General features: G+C 39.3%; 1 protein-coding gene across 1 annotated transcript in view; it reads left to right on the top strand.

The window, feature by feature from the left end:
* Positions 1–1,821: 1,821 nt before the first annotated feature.
* The window catches only part of CNBD1 (cyclic nucleotide binding domain containing 1), a 171,897-nt gene continuing 157,150 nt past the window's right edge, over positions 1,822–16,568 (top strand). Inside the window, exons 1-2 of the mRNA XM_067467033.1 lie at positions 1,822–1,861; positions 9,234–9,297. Of these exons, the coding sequence (XP_067323134.1) occupies positions 1,822–1,861; positions 9,234–9,297 (104 nt within the window). The remainder of the gene's footprint in view (positions 1,862–9,233; positions 9,298–16,568) is intronic.

Here is a 16,568-nt window from a genome sequence, read left to right as displayed (position 1 = left end):
TTGTTTTCTGTTTCCCTGGAGAGTAGGACGTGGAACAATGGCTTCAAACTACAAGAGAGGAGATTGCATCTGAACATGAGGAAGAACTTCCTGACTGTGAGAGCCATTCAGCAGTGGAACTCTCTGCCCCGGAGTGTGGTGGAGGCTCCTTCTTTGGAAGCTTTTAAACAGAGGCTGGATGGCCATCTGTCAGGGGTGATTTGAATGCAATATTCCTGCTTCTTGGCAGGGGGTTGGACTGGATGGCCCATGAGGTCTCTTCCAACTCTTTGATTCTATGATTCTATGATTAATTTTCTGCTGCAGTTTCCATAAATTAACTTAGTTTCCTCCTTCTTCCTCAGGGCCCTTCCACACAGCCATATAATCCAGAGTATCAAGGCAGATAATCCACAATGTTTGCTTTGAACTGGATTATCTGAGCCCACACTGCCACATAATCCTGTTCAATGTGGACTTTATACAACTGTGTGGAAGGGGTCTCATTCGTTGCTTCAGCAGGGCTAATCCATTCTGCTTTGCATCCACTTTTTGGCTTGAAGCTAGCAGGCTAGGTTTACAAATTCCTTATCCTGTAAGTGAGAATGAATAATCCCCTCATTTACCTTCATCTGAGAACAGCCTCTTGAGCTAAGACTTTTGTCTTAATTTCCAAATAGGAAAATACATTCTGCATGTATGTTAAAAAATCAAGCTGAGAGCCATTGTGGTTGGTACTTAATTCATGATGTTGAATGGCATCACCAAGGGTTATCCTTAAATGTCTGGAAACATCAGGACCTGACATGATCTTGAGTTGTTAATCCTGGCAAATATAGGAACATTAGAGCAATGAGGTACTATAAAATCAGTCTTGAAATGCCTCCCATGTCTTGTACCTTGGTATTTTTGCCTTGCTCTAAAAACTGTTCCTCATTTGGAAAGAAAGAAAGAAAGAAAGAGGAAAAGAAAGAAATAAGTTTCTTAATACAAACAACTGGGAGGAATGAACACATTCCCTATTGGATAAAAAGGAAAATTGGCTGAATCTGCAGGCAGATGAAGTGATGCACTAACACCGTATTGATTAAAGAGGATGAAACAAGAAATCTTGAAATTTATGAGAACAATGTGATTTTTCTCACCTTCATTTGGACAAATATTTATACTCTCCTTTTTGATACCTGAAGATTTTCTGAAGTAACCTGTCTGGGTGATAGCCTAGGGATTGTAGTGGGGGCATCTTCAAATAGCACCATAATGTCAATCACTGTCTTTTCCAAAGTTGAATCTAAAAGAAGCACCGTCTGTAATGACAGTGTTGGTATTACATCTATCTTGGCACATAACTGGCAAGTGACAAATGATTTCATAGCCACTTCAGCTTGAGCAGGCATTACTGGGCACCAAGATAAATCATGGAAGAACAGGCTCTTTTATGTCAAGGACAAAGTGTAGGAATTTTGTCGATGAAGATACTTTAAACAAAAAAAAGTGATACTGTACCACTCACCAAAGTGCTATCTCATGCGCTCATGCACATACAGAAGTAATTGAACCATGTATCTGATAAAGTGTGTTCTGGTCAGAAAAAAAACCTATGTTAAAATCTTTAAGATGGCATGATACCATTGTATATGGGTGCTTACAGGTCTTCAGAGGAAAAAGAAGTGAAAATAATTTCTGTCCTGTGGGGCCATGCAAGACACTTGGCCTAACAACTGCCTTAAAGACTTCAAATGGCTTTAAAAAAAAACGTTTGTGACTTCATCAGAGAATATTCTAAAATTCTTAGAATTTTAACTTGAATCATATTCCACTTTCTTCAGACAAAAGCATGGTATGGCAGGATTTTGTCTAAAAGCAACGAGAATGCTTACTGGTATGTTTATAACTGTTAGTAAGTTTTTGTCACTTAAACTTGATATTTGACATGCAAAAACATGTGAGATAGTTTTACTTGTAATGTTTTTACTTTAATTTTCCATAGAAGTGCATGAATAAGACACAGAACCTACTGGAACTGTATACATTGGTATAGGTTTTGGTTATTTGTGGATAACAGCCAGTGTGGTATAGGACATCTGACTATGATTCTGGAGAGCAGGATTCAATTCTCTATTTTGTCATGGCAATCTATTGGGCAATTGTTGGCAAGCCATGTTTCAGCCCAGAAAATCCCACATTAGGTTTGTTTTAGGGTTACCATAAGTTGGAAATGACTTGAAAGCATACAGCAACATGTGTGGACTCCTGCAATCAAAGATAGAAGATACAATGAGATCAGATGACTACTATAATATGGGCTAGCATTCTATTCTTGAGTCATATAGGTATCTAATTATGTCTATACAACTCAAATTTTGGTAATTATGGAGACTAGAATTCTCTCATGACTGCATAATTACCAAACTGCCTCAATCCACCTGATGAACTGCCCCCCAAACAAAATATGGTCATTTATTGACCAGTGGAGGGCAGGGGGCAGCTGGGAAGGGCCCAGCTCTGTTCCTGCAGCTGGATGCATGAAAATTATATTACACTCAATATAAGATCCTGGAGATCCTAAAGGATGCCTGTTGCTGTGCATTTAGCTATAGGAACATTGCTGGATACCTCTCAGCTACCCCTATTGCCTTCCACCAATCAGTAAATTGCCCACCAATCAGTAAATTTGGGTGATGATGTAGAGAAGACAATGATGCTGAGGAAAATGGAAGGAAAAAGAAAGCGGGTCCGACCAAGGGCAAGATGGATGGATGATATCCTTGAAGTGACTGGCTTGACTCTGAAGAAGTTGGGGGTGGTGACGACCAACAGGGAGCTCTGGCATGGGCTGGTCCATGAGGTCATGAAGAGTTGGAAGCAACTGAATGAATAAACAACAAATAGAGACATGATGTATTTGCCAATATACTTCCTAAATGGCCCTTGGCAGTTGAGGAGATACATCCCCTTATATGTACCCATCAAAGGAGTGAGGTCTGTTGAGAAGAGTTCTTCTCTATGTCTCACCTGTGAGGTCAATATACTGTCTGAGGATGTGAAGGAGAGCCTTCTCCTCTGTGCCACCCCAGTTGTAGAATATTTTACTTTTGGATGCCTGATTATTAGTGCTAATGCTGGTTAGTTGAAAAATGACTGTCTACTGAAGCTTTTGGAGTTCACTGATTTCAAAATAATACTGCATATGGTATGAAAGCTGTTGTAATCCTTTAAATCTGTTTGAAACTATTATTGTATTGAATAGTTTTTGGATTATTTAGAGTATTTTTGGTTTTAAAAGTAATTTTAACTTGTTTGCATTGATATCAGTGGAATACCAAGCTGAGATCTTTTGATGTAGGGCAGGACTGTTGTTCCTATTTGCCATCAAGTTGACTGTGACTTATAGTGATCCTATGAAAGAAAGACCTAGGATCTCTTCACACAGTCCACCGGATTTGCCACACATCATGGGGAATCCAACAGTGTCTGGTAGAGTGTGTGGGGAACCTATCACCCCATGCCCCACATTGCCTGACTTGATGGTTACCACATCCCATGGGGAGAAGCGTTGGCCACACAGTTTTCTCCCATGATCTCAAAGGCAATACAGGAAGCCATTCATGTTGCTGCTGCAACTGCATACCCCAGATCTTCTCTAGTTTTACCACAGAAGTAGTTCAACATCATTTGATGAGAGCTGATGGGCTTCATCATAAAACTATAGAAGATGTGGTGCATTCCATCAAAACTAAACCCATCTGATGATGATGCTGGTCATCAACAGCCTAGCTCAAGTCTTGAAAATTCAAAGGTGTAGCTTCCTTGATTGAGTCTATCTATCTATAATATGGGATTCATCTTTTCCTACTGTCTTCTACTTTATCAAATATTGTCTTTTCTAGTGACTTGCGTCTTCTCATGATATGGCCAAAGTATGACAGTATTGGTTTAGTCATTATTGCATCTTGAAAAAGTTCAGACTTGAAGTGTTCTAGGATCATTGTTTGTCTTTTTAGCAGTCCATGGTATCCACACCAAATTTTGAATAGGTTTTTTCCCTTTAAGCTTTCTCTACTGTCCAGCTTTAACAACCATATGTAGGAACTGGAAATACAATACTGTGGAAAATCCCAACTTTACTATTCAATTATATAGGCAGTCTCAAACTTATGAACAAGATAGGTTTATAGGTTTTTTTCTTTCTTAAATTGAATTTGAATGTAAGTCAGAACAGGTACATTTTAAGTGTAAGTCAGCCATATAACAGTTTGGCACTTTCCAAACTGTTCAGCCATCAGTTCTGAAAAATGTTCTGATGTCCTCTGCATCAAAGTATATATTTGAAAACAGACATGTAAACATTTTCACATGTCTACCACTTATAATATGTCCCTATGTGTTGTTCACATTTCTAACACAAGACCTTCTTATCACAGCAACCATGTATGTGCCTTTTTGCCAGTTGGTATCTAAAATGTCCAGGCTAAAAAATCTCTGTCCTCTTTTTCATAAGAAACAGTTGTGCTGCATATGGATCCAATCAGATATTTCTTTCCATTTCATTGCTCTCTTCTTCTGTTCTCAGTATCACAACCCCATCTTTTGAGTTGCAATCAGCCAAAAATATGTAGATTTGGAGCTTATAGATGGAAAAGTGTTGCTAAGGTTTTTAATTTTTCACACATCTCTTAAAATTATTATATACATGATGATACTTTTCGTATGGAAAATATCCTTTTTCTCAGGACCTGGGGATCACTCACTGTGTGCATTACTGTAAAGAATGTTGTGGATAATTTATAGACCCTCTGAACTGCTTAGAGTTTAGCTGTAATGATGTCAGTTGGCAAACGTCAGAAGGGCCAATCTTCCCTCTATAATCTAAAGTAGACCCAGCAGGCTCAGAAAAGAACTACAGTTTTGTCAAGAGTGAGTTGAACAATTATCAAATACGTTCATGTTAAAAAGCGCTGTGAAAACATAAAAATCTAAGCTCAAATGTTGATAACTTCCCATCTGTCAAATGGAGCTGCTAAGAAGGATTAGAAAATAAAACTAATTTACCAGAATTAAAATGAATTTAATTTGTGCTTGGCAATGAACTGTGAACATGAACAGAAAATGTTAGTTCAATAGCTCTGAGATTCAAATAATGAGGAGTACAGAGTAGGAATTATTTAAATGTGTGTGTTGCAGGGAGGGAGATTTTTTAACATTTCCATTTTCTATCAATATGTTTGTGCATTTGCATTTTGAATGATGCACAAGTCTGGCAATCCTATGTCCTTCATGGTCATCTAGTTATTTTCAACACTGATTTGTTGAGCAAAGATTTGCAAAAATCCAAAACCCACAATAGCATTGCTTCATTAGATGGCTGCCACATGCCCAGAGCACCTTAGGCAATTAAACATCTGTGCTGAATTAGTCTTCCTTGCATTCTAAAACTTTTTTATCAACATGTTACATTTTCTTCTCCTCCCAGTTCTGGTCTCAGTAGCATTCATTCATCAGTCCTCAAGTCCCATAGCACCAAATAATGTTGTTCTGCTCACAGTGTGGAGGATTCCAAATGAATCTTTGCAAATTGAGTGTAACATTGAAAGATGGTTGTATTGCTTCCAAACTACTTTTTTATTCATCCATGTGCAAAGCTTTTGTTTGCAAATAGCACATTTTGTCAACAATGAAAAGTGTTGGAAGCACTGCTGCAATCAAGTATTCTCTTTATGCCTTTTCCTTCTTTCTGGTATTAGAGCAATTGGCACGGTAAATTAGTGTGGTACTTTCAGCATGTCCCTAACCATATTTCACAATATTTCTTAAGCTTTCCCTTTGCTCACCTGTAGATTATAATGTATGATCATTGATTATCAGTGTAACACAGCAACAACATCTTATGGCCTTAGCAACTCTAAGGTTTACGGGGTCATGTAGAGATTCTACCCTTTTGCTTCTGTGACATAAGATAGAAAGAACTCAAAGGACATAACAAATGAGGTGTAGGGGTGCAACAGAGGCAAATTATGTGGAAAGAAAGAACATGGAACCTGACAGGAGGGGACACAGTCTGATGAATCCCTCTGCTGTTCCACGCTTTTGCTTGCTGTCACCTCCTTTACCCCTCCTCATTTGATAAGGTCCCAAAACATTGTAGTATTATTATTATTTAGAACATTTATATCCTGTCCTATTCTTTACCTCAGAAGAGAGACTCAGGGTGGCTAGTGGTTTGACAAACACAACAAATTAGCATTCAAAAGGACCTCCCCATACCTGACAAATCAGATTACAAAATCCTGAAGTGATGGGTTTCACACAGGACTGTAACCCTCATAATAATAACAAGGGGGAATCCAAACCAAATTACAGGGGGGGGGGGGGGGGGTCAGAAACCTGACTATGTTACACATGACTTTGCCTTTCGGGCAGAACAAACCTCAAATTCTGGAACAACAGGCATATTATTTATTGTGTCAGGAGCAGACCAAACTGTTGTACTGAATTTTTTAAACAAACAAACAAACAAAACACAAAGTTTGCAAGCTTGGTAGTTGATTAAATGTCCTTTGACCAGTAGCTGGCCACTTGGAGTGCCTCTGGTGTTGCCACAAGAAGGTCCTCCATTGTGCATGTAGCAGGGCTCAGGTTGCTCTTCTCCACACTTGCATGTCGTGGATTCCACTTTGTGGCCCCATTTCTTAAGGTTGGGTCTGCATCTCGTGGTACCAGAGCACAGTCTATTCAGCGCCTTCCAAGTCTCCCAGTTTTCTGTGTGCCCGGGGGGGGGGGGGAGTCTCTCATTTGGTATCAGCCATTGATTGAGGTTCTGGGTTTGAGCCTGCCACTTTTGGACTCTCGCTTGCTGAGGTGTTCCAGCGAGTGTCTCTGTAGATCTTAGAAAACTATTTCTTGATTTAAGTAGTTGGCATGTTAGCTGATATCCAAACAGGGGATGGGCTGGAGATGTCACTGCCTTGGTCCTTTCACTATTAGCTGCTACTTCCTGGCGGATATAAGGTGGTGCGATACTGGCTAAACAGTGTAATTTCTCCAGTGCTGTAGGGCACAGACACCCCGTGATAATGGGGCATGTCTCATTAAGAGCCACATCTACTGTTTTAGTGTGGTGAGATGTGTTCCACACTGGGCATGCGTACTCAGCAGCAGAGTAGCATAGCGCAAGGGCAGATGTCTTCACTGTGACTGGTTGTGATCCCCAGGTTGTGCCTGTCAGCTTTCGTATGATATTATTTTTAGTGCCCACTTTTTGCTTGATATTCAGGCAGTGCTTCTTGTAGGTCAGGGCACGGTCCAGAGTGACTTCCAGGTATTTAGGTGTGCTGCAATGCTCCAGTGGGATTCCTTCCCAGGTAATCCTCAGAGCTTGGGATGCTTGTCTGTTCTTAAGGTGAAAAGCACATGTCTGTGTTTTAGATGGGTTAGGGAATCAGCTGGTTTTCCTTGTAATAGACAGTAAGAGTGCCTAGAGCTTCGGAGAGCTTCTGTTCAACCATCTCAAAGCTCCCTGCTTGAGTGGTGATGGCACGATCATCAGCATAGATGAAACTCTCTGTCCCTTCTGACAGTGGCTGGTCATTTGTGCAAATGTTGAACATGGATGGCAGTCCGTTCTTCTGTTTTTGCCATCTGCTTCTTTGGCCCTGGAACTCAACAAAAAAAAATCCTTTTTTGTAGCAGATTTCCTATGAGGCGGGTGAGATGGTAGTCCTTTGTGATATTATACATTTTTTTCAGGAGGAGGTGGTGGTTTACAGTATCATAAGCTGCTGACAGCTGCTGTGATCTGCTGCCTTTCAAAGCCATCTTCTATGTGCTGAGTCAGGTTCAGCACTTGCAGCTTTTGCCCTTCCTGAAGCCAGCTCGCTGTGGAATCAGACATGGGTCTATTTTTTTTCCCATAATTCTATGCAAAATAAGTCTCTCCAGAACTTTGTAAAGATGGCATAACAAGGAGATTGATCTACAGCTTTTTGGATCATTACGGTCTTTGCCTGGTTTCAAGATGGCTATAACTCTTGCTTTCCTCCTGATTTTGGGGGTCTAACAGGATGCAGTGCAGTTGTTCATCAGCTCCAGCAGCCAGCACCTTGCTTTTGGACCAAAGTTCTTGATTTGTTCCATCCGTAGGTCATCCAGGCCAGCTGCTTTGGCATAAATCATGCTCACAACAGATCAGCTTCTGAGCATTTGGTATGCAGATCCTATCTGATCTTGGAAGCCAAGCCAAGCTAATCCTTGTTAGATGGACAAATGCTAACAAATATCAGATGCTGTAGACCAAGCATCCTCAAAATGTGACCCTCCATCTGTTTGGGCCTCCAACTCCTAGAAGCCTTAATGAGCTTGTTCAATTGTCAGGAATTCTGGGAGTTGAAGGCCCAAACAGCAGTTTGAGAATGCCTGCTGTAGGCTATCCCTTATCCCAAATACTTGGGACCAAAGGTGATTTATGTTTCTTATACAACCTGAAGGTAATTTAATACTATATTTTAATAATGTTGTGCATGCAAACAAGTTTGTGTACATGTGGGCAATTTTGGATTTGGAGTATTCCAGATTTCAGAATTCCAGATAAGGGATGCTCAACTAGTCTTTTAGATGAAGGAACTAGCAAAATGAACTCTGAGTATTCCTTTGCCTGAGAAAACCCTATGACATTCATGTGTTTGCCATAAGTCAACAAGCAACTTGAAGGCACATATGTACAGTAATGGTTTCAGCTGCCAAATATAATATGTTGTATGGTATCCATAAAATGATAGATTGATGGATGCTGTGGTGCCTTCTATTCTACCTTTTGGCTCTACAAACCCAAGTGACTAGCATGCCACCTTTTCATCCATCTGGGTTTGGACTGCAATTTGGAGCAATGTGGACAATTAGTTCTTTATTTCCTCCTCTACTACCTCCGCTATCATATTTGGTTGTTGTTTTTTTTACATGGTAGGTTTTAATTCACTTTTCTTTCAACTGCAGATCTCCAACTATTAGTCTTTTAGTGCCCAGAAAGCTTTATGTCAGTGAGCCCATCTCAAGCAAATAAAATTTAGACAGACTCAGAGATATATTTTTCTGTGATTTTCTTCACAATTTATAATTTGCTTTTTCTTTTGATAGATTTATTTCTGTTGCTTTATTTATTTGCTATTATTTCTTTGTTTTAAATATTTCAATCTGTTTTGGAAATGTGGCATATAAAAACCTAATTAACAAACTAAAGAAACAAATGAATGACTTTGCAGGTGTTCGAAGAGTGAACTATGACAAGTTAGATGCATTACTGAACATCACTGGGCTTCAAGGAAGGTAGGTTATTCTAATTGGTATGTGACATAGATATTAACTAATGCTTATTTGATTTTACATTTGTTTGTGTATAATTCAATTTTTTAAGCAGATGTTCTGGAGAAGGCATTTTAAAGGACTATATGAAGATAGAAATAGACATAGATATACATATATTTACTTTTTTAAAAAAAGAACAAGGAATTAGGGGGAAAAGAGGGAAGGGCTTGGTTGCAACATCCTTCATAAGCATGAAATCCTGTAGATATTTTGTGCTTGGACTGTTATTAATCCTTGCCAGCATGGTCAATGGTGAGGGAAATTAAAAACAATATATGCAGTGTGTGACTCAGTAAAATGAACATAGCCAAGAAGCTCTGCACTATAGCAGTCATGGGCAAACTTCAGCCCTCCAGGTGTTTTGGACTTGAACTCTCAGAAATCCCAGGCAGCTTGCTGGCTGTTAGGAATTGTGGAAGTTGAAGCCCAAAACACACGGAGAGCCAAAGTTTGTCCATGTCTGCACAATAGCCTACTTGGTGTGAGATAATCCCCTCTTGCCTTATGAAATCCTAGGCAAGAAGCAATAACAACAAAAGGCAATATGCCTAATGGGGCTGCCATACATTGCTGACACATGGTTTAGCACATCACATTTTCTGCAGGTCTGGGATGTAGCACTGTGTTTCAGCTATCTCAGGGTAGGGCACTCCAGATATTGCTAGACTACAGCATCTATTAGTAAAAGGACCGCCTATACTGCCATATAAAATCCAGATCAGGCATGTAGCCGGGGGGGGGGGGGGCCTCGGGGGGCTTCAGCCCCCCCCCGAAATTCTCATGGTGGTTCGCGAAAAGGCCTTACTGGTGCACTATTTAAACTGTTATGTTTATTAATATCATGATTTGATCACCATTCTCAATATATCCCATATGTATGGGGGTATTGGGGTAATGATACAAAAGGTTTGCTAGGCTAGACCCTCTTTCACTCAGACTCAGCCCCCCCCAAACTCATCCCCCTCGAAACCCCCCCTGAAAATTTTTTAGCCCCCCCCCCCCCGAAACGAAATCCTGGTTCGGGCCTGATCCAGATTATCTTCTTAGAACTGGCAGTGTAGATGGGGCCTAAGACAAGAAAACAAAGAATTTATATCTTTATTTACCATACTTGTATTCTGCCTTTCTCAACTCCGAAGGGGACTCAAGGCGGCCTTACAAAGGCAACATTTTCCATGGTCCAACTACTTGTAGAGGTCCACAAGTCTTCTCGAATCACAGAATCATAAGAGCTTTGAAGAGACCACAAAAGCCATCCAATCAACCCCTCTGCTATGCAGGAATTAATACACTCCAGAAAGATGGCTATCCAGCCTCTGCTTTAGAATCTCCAGAGAAGAAGACTCCAGCATACCTCAAGGAAGCTTATCTGGCTGTTAAGCAGCTCTTACAGTCAGAAAGGGTTTCCTAATATTTAGGTGAAATCTCTTTTCCTGTAGTTTCAAGACAGTGCTCCATGTCTTAGTCTCTGAGGCCACAGAAAAAAAAAACCTTACTACATCTTCAGTATCACATATTTTATAATATTTAAACATGACTTTTCTATCATCTCTTATTATTGCCTTTTCTAAGCTAAAGTCACGTAGTTTTCCAAGCCATTCTTCATAGGGCATGGTTTCCTTTTAATTTTGGGCCGCCCTTCACTGGACACATTCCAGTTTGTCAATATCCTTCTAGAATTGTGGTGTCCAGAGCTGGACACTGTATTTCACATAATATCTGACTAAAGCAGAATAGAGTGATACTATGGCTTCCCTCCATCAAGGTACTATACTCCTTTTAATGCAGCCTAGAATCACATTGGCTTTTTAAAAAGTCGTCATAGCACACTGATGACTCATATTCAGCTTGTGGTCAACTAAAACTCCTTCTACACTGTCCTTATATTCCAGGATCTGATCCCAGATTATCTGCTTTGAATTGGATTATATCAGTCTACACTGCCAGATAATCTATGATAATCAGATAATCTGGGACCAGATCCTGGGATATAGAGCAGCGCAGAAGAGACCTAAGACTCCTCGATGCCTTTCACACACACAATTTTCAAGCCAGATGTCACCCATCCTATATCTGTTCATTTCATTCTATCTGCCTGTGATACCTAAAATTTCTCCCTGTAGTGGTCATTCGGATTCTGATCCTTTTCTCTGTAGTATTAACTATTCTTCTTTGTTAATGTTTATAAGCATTCCATCATCCAAGTCAGTGATAAAAAATATGATTGGCACTGGGCCCAAGAATGAACTCTGTGGCACTCTAATGGTCACTTCTATCCAGGATGAGGAGAAGTCAATGGGAAATATTCTCTTTGTGTTCAATCAGTCAACCAATTCCCAATCCGTCTAACAGTAGGATTGTCTAACCCACATGTTGTAGTTGTTTATTTGTTCAGTCGCTTCCGACTCCTTGTCGGCCATTGCCACCCCCAGCTCCTTCAAGGTCAAGCCAATCATTTCAAGGATACCATCCATCCATCTTACTCACATGTTGTGGACTTATTTGTAAGAATATTGTGGGAAACCTTGTTGAAGGATGTACTGAAGTCAAGATATGGTGCATCCAGAGCAGCTCTTTCATTAAACTTTTAATTCTATCAAGTCTGGTATAACATGTTTTTGAGAAATTCATATTGACTTTTAGCAATCCTACTTCTGAATTCTGCATTTACTTTTGCTCAACTGTCCAAATCACATTGTTAGAGCAGAACTAGATGAGAAGATGGTGTTCCATACTAAGATCTCCTGTTTCTTTAAGATTTAATAAACAAGTACCATGGGGAGATCTGAGTCAGATCAGCACCATAGTATTGTGGGAGCTTTATTTCTATTTTCCTCCAATTCACTATCCTTATGAAAATCATCCTTGACACTACTGTTCAACCTGTTCAGGGAATCTTACTCATGCATCATGGATGCATGCATATATGTTTCTCCTATGAGCAGAAGTAGAAGTTTAAGATGCAAGAGTCACTTTGTAAACAGTAGCAGTGAAGAAAGTTAAATCCTTGTTTGTTCAATGACTTGACCCTCATCCAAATTAGAGGCTCTCATAAATACTATTTGCTAAAACACTCTTATGTTTCATCTAGCTTATCTTAAGTCTGAAAAGTACAATTCAGGGCAGCTCTCTCTTTCTTAAAAAACAGCCATCTTAACAAGAGTGTCAGCATGAAGACTAGATTTGGGTTTGATCAAAGGTTGAAAAGTGACACTGTTCTCTTGAAAAAACTTGAAAGGAGAAAGAAACTCAATAAGATAGCTACATCATTTGCTAAAAGCAACCTCTAAGGTAGGACTGGGATAGACTTTAAGCACTTTGTGATGATCTGGCTGCATAGATCGTTGCAGACTGCAACCAGGTATGGGAAGATGTGAATATCTTCAGGTAGATCAATCAAGACAGGCAGAACAAGACTGGAGCAATGTAGCTCTTTAAAAAGGACACAGACTGTTGCTTTGTTCTAATACAGTTTGCCCTCAGGCTGCAGAGAAGGAGGTTTGACAGTTTGCTTGAATTTTCCAAAGCTCAAGGCTCTAGTTCTCCCTGAACTGCTGTAGTGGGAGATATGCAAATAAATAATGTCAGGGGATCGTGATTAACCAAAATGTTCATATTCTTCACATTTCTGTGCAAATAAGACTAGCTGTTGAAATTAGACTTTCATTGAAACTCTTATTGTACTTAGGTAAAGATTAACAAAAACTTTTAAAGAAAGTTGTTAAGGTAACAGTTCAGGCTTGGTCAAAAACCTCTTGACAACTGCAAGTCTCCCTTTCTCTTCTCCTCCCCTCCTTTTTTATCCTCTACATCAAAGAAAGATATATATATATATATATATATATATATATGTGTGTGTGTGTGTGTGTGTGTGTGTGTCTACCATATCAGTGAGTTCTGCATCCAGTCTAAACACAGTTAAATCTTTTAAGAAGGTAACCTGAGAATAGGCACATGGGATTAAGTACAGATTAAAACCTGGAGTTGAATCATTATCTCACTGATATGTGAACCACTACTATCACTTTTGTATGTGAATGTCCTTAAGTATATTATGATATATAATCCATCTCACAAACAGGCAGATGTGAGAACTGGTTAATCAATGAATGCTAATTTAAAGGAGAACTGTATATATTTAAAAGAGAATTTATACAGAATGCATATTTACACAGTTTATCACAAACTACATTTTATGTCATCTGGGCCAGAAAACGAATTCTCCCCCTTCTACATCAAAATATGGATGCAGCCTCTTCAATAAGCATTGAATTCTGGATGTCAGACCATAAGCTCAGTATATACAAACCAGTTCTACTGTGATATCATGATCCCATATCTCTCTCTCAGGAATCCTTCTAGCTATGAATTTGATTTCTGTTTTGAATTGATTAGTGAATAAATAATTGTCTTGATGAAACTACAAGGACTTATCAATAAAATATATTTCAGTCCAAGTAAGTGTCCATAGAGCTTTGAGATGAAGGACTTTAAAATCCACAGTGGAGTTGGCTGAATAAAACTGTAAGCTGAAAGATGTTAATCTGAATAATTTATTGATGGCATAACCTTTAAATTCAGGACATTTAAAAATGCATTTCTACATAATTAACAGTAATTTTCTTCAAAATGGAACATAATTAAAGAAAAAACCAGTGGGGGTATATTTAGATGATGGGAAAGTTAGTTAAATTCATATCAGACTGCACCTGCTGTCTTTTCTAATATGGAAGGCAGAGATTTACATTCCTTTTGAGTCCTAAGAAAATTTAAAATGTAAACTAAGAGAGAAGATATTGCCATGACTGTTAATCCCAAGAATCCACATTAACCAAGGAAATTAACAAGCAAACCCCCTAGTTGTAAACTAATTTCTGAGATCACTATATTTTCAAAATAAAACAAAGCTAAAGTGTCTTTCTTCTTTGTGGTCTCTGTGAAAATCATGCTTGTGGTAGTTTCATGTGCCTGCATGGTCAGCTTAGAATCTTCTGGAAAATCCTTGAAGTTTTAGGGCTGCAGCCCTGCCCATACACTTCAGGTGGTATATAGCCGGTGGGGAGGGCTGTAGTCTAGCAGCAGTTTTGGGGATCGTGTGCTCACTTTACTAACTTGCTTTACTTAATCCTATTTTGACTATGGCCTGCAAGTGTCTAATCTTCTTTCTTCTTCTTCTTCTTCTTCTTCTACTACTACTACTACTTACATAATTGACCCAGACATGACTATGATTCAACCACTTTACTGACTCTACTACTCAGGCCAGTAATGTCTACAGTGTCTTTAAAAATGTGTTCATCTTGTGGAGGCAATTAGTCTCCTGCTGATGGCCATAATGTGTGCTTGTTATGTCTGGCAGAGTGACACACAGTAATATGGAATATTTCTCTGGCCTTTACTCCCCAGGTGCACAAGAGCTGGGAGACCCAGCTCAAAGCCTTCTTTGGTGAGCAGGACATCCTCCCTCCAATACTTGTCTAGAACTATGCTGCATCATAACTGCCAGCTTACTCAGCCAGTCTAGTTAGGGGCACTTTATTGGCACAGCCAGATCTCCCCCTTCTGGCAGGCAAGTGGTCACCAGTGGAGCTCTTGCTTTTGATCTGCAAAGAACATCTGACCACAGGAAGTCTCCCAGAATGTTCCTGAAGTACTGAAAGAATGTCAGTGGCCTTGCAGTTTCTTCTCAGTGGCTCTCTTTATGGATTGTATCAACAATTTGCTTAGTATACCAGCTCTCTGAGTGAGAATTGCCTTTGAAAATTAAGGCACACTCCATGAAAGCTATTGTGACATTAACAGAGTTCCTGAGGGACATTCCCTTGGAGGACATCAGTCAGGAAGTCATTTGTTCTACCCCATTTACCTTTGTTACTCACTACAAGTTGGATGTCCCTTCCAAAAAGGATGTGGCCTTTAGCAGAGCTATTCTCTTTTCTTCAGTGGCATGAAACCCACCATCAGGGTTTGGTGGCTTGCTACATGAAGGAATGGTTGCTTACCTGTAACCTTGTTTATTTGAGTGATTATCTGAGAAATTTGCACATTCTACCCATTCTCTCTGCTTTCTGTCATGCCTTGGTTCTTTAGCTGCTGCTAGTTGGCATGGCAACTGAGGTTACAGCCCTTCCCACTGGCTATATACCACCTGGGGAGTGTCGGCAGGGCTGCAGCCCTAAAACTTTCTAGATTATTTTGAGCTGACTGTGCAGGCACATGAAACTACCACAAGTGCGAATTTCACAGATGACACTTGAAGACATGTTCACAGGTAAGTAAGTAACCATTCCTTCTGTTTAATGTGTTAAGAGACATATAAGTGAAAGACAATAGAGGGAAAGGTACTGCAATCAGCTACTTCTCTGAGGAAAGCCACACTCTCACATTGAATAAATGAAGAATGGCTATGAACTGGATAATGAAGCCATTTATACTAGGGTTGTAAGAGTGAAAACTGAAGCAATGCAGTTGCCTATGCCTTTAATGGTTGTTAGCTTGCTATTTGGTTACATGATAAGCAACATCTGAAAAAAAATCCCTCTTCAACCAAAATATTACAGAAACAGGAGCCCTCTCCTATTTTTAGTCTTAATACCTTAATTTTCAGATTATAATTAATAAAATTTGTTGGGAGATTATGGAAGTTCTTCTTTAAAACTGTGGCTCTTTTAAACTCTAATTTCAAGTAACAAGTTCCAGTTATTCTATTTTTAGTTTTCAGCTTAAGTCTTGTAATCTAATACCTAGCGTTAGTCCCAGATAGAAGAGACTAATTTAACAGAAATTTGCAAAATCAACAGCTATGGAAATTTTAGTGATTTAATGAGATTCTCTAGTTGAGATTAACAATTGGATTGAAGTATTGGTAGGAGTGTTAAATGACATCTATTATACAGTTATTATATTGAATAAGTGGAGCAAAGCATCTGGTGTAACAAAGTATGGCATTGAGCAACCCTGCTTCATAAACACTTTGCTTGAAAATTCAGTGATTCCATTCACCATGGAAATTTGCTGATTTTTTAAAGAATTATTACAGTCAGATGTCAAACCTCCATAATCTATTTTCAAGGTAATACAGTTTGAAACATTCATTTTAGGCCTATTACATTTAGATTCTTCAGCCAGTATGCCTGTTGGCCAGATTGGTTGAAAGAGTCTGAGAATTATAGTCCAAATTAAGTTATTGCACCCTCTAAATTAACCTTTTACACCCTGGAACATTTACTGGA

The sequence above is a fragment of the Anolis sagrei genome, chromosome 4 (genome assembly GCF_037176765.1).
Source record: "Anolis sagrei isolate rAnoSag1 chromosome 4, rAnoSag1.mat, whole genome shotgun sequence".
Taxonomy (NCBI): Eukaryota; Metazoa; Chordata; class Lepidosauria; order Squamata; family Dactyloidae; genus Anolis; species Anolis sagrei.
This window is presented reverse-complemented; position numbering and strand designations above follow the sequence as displayed.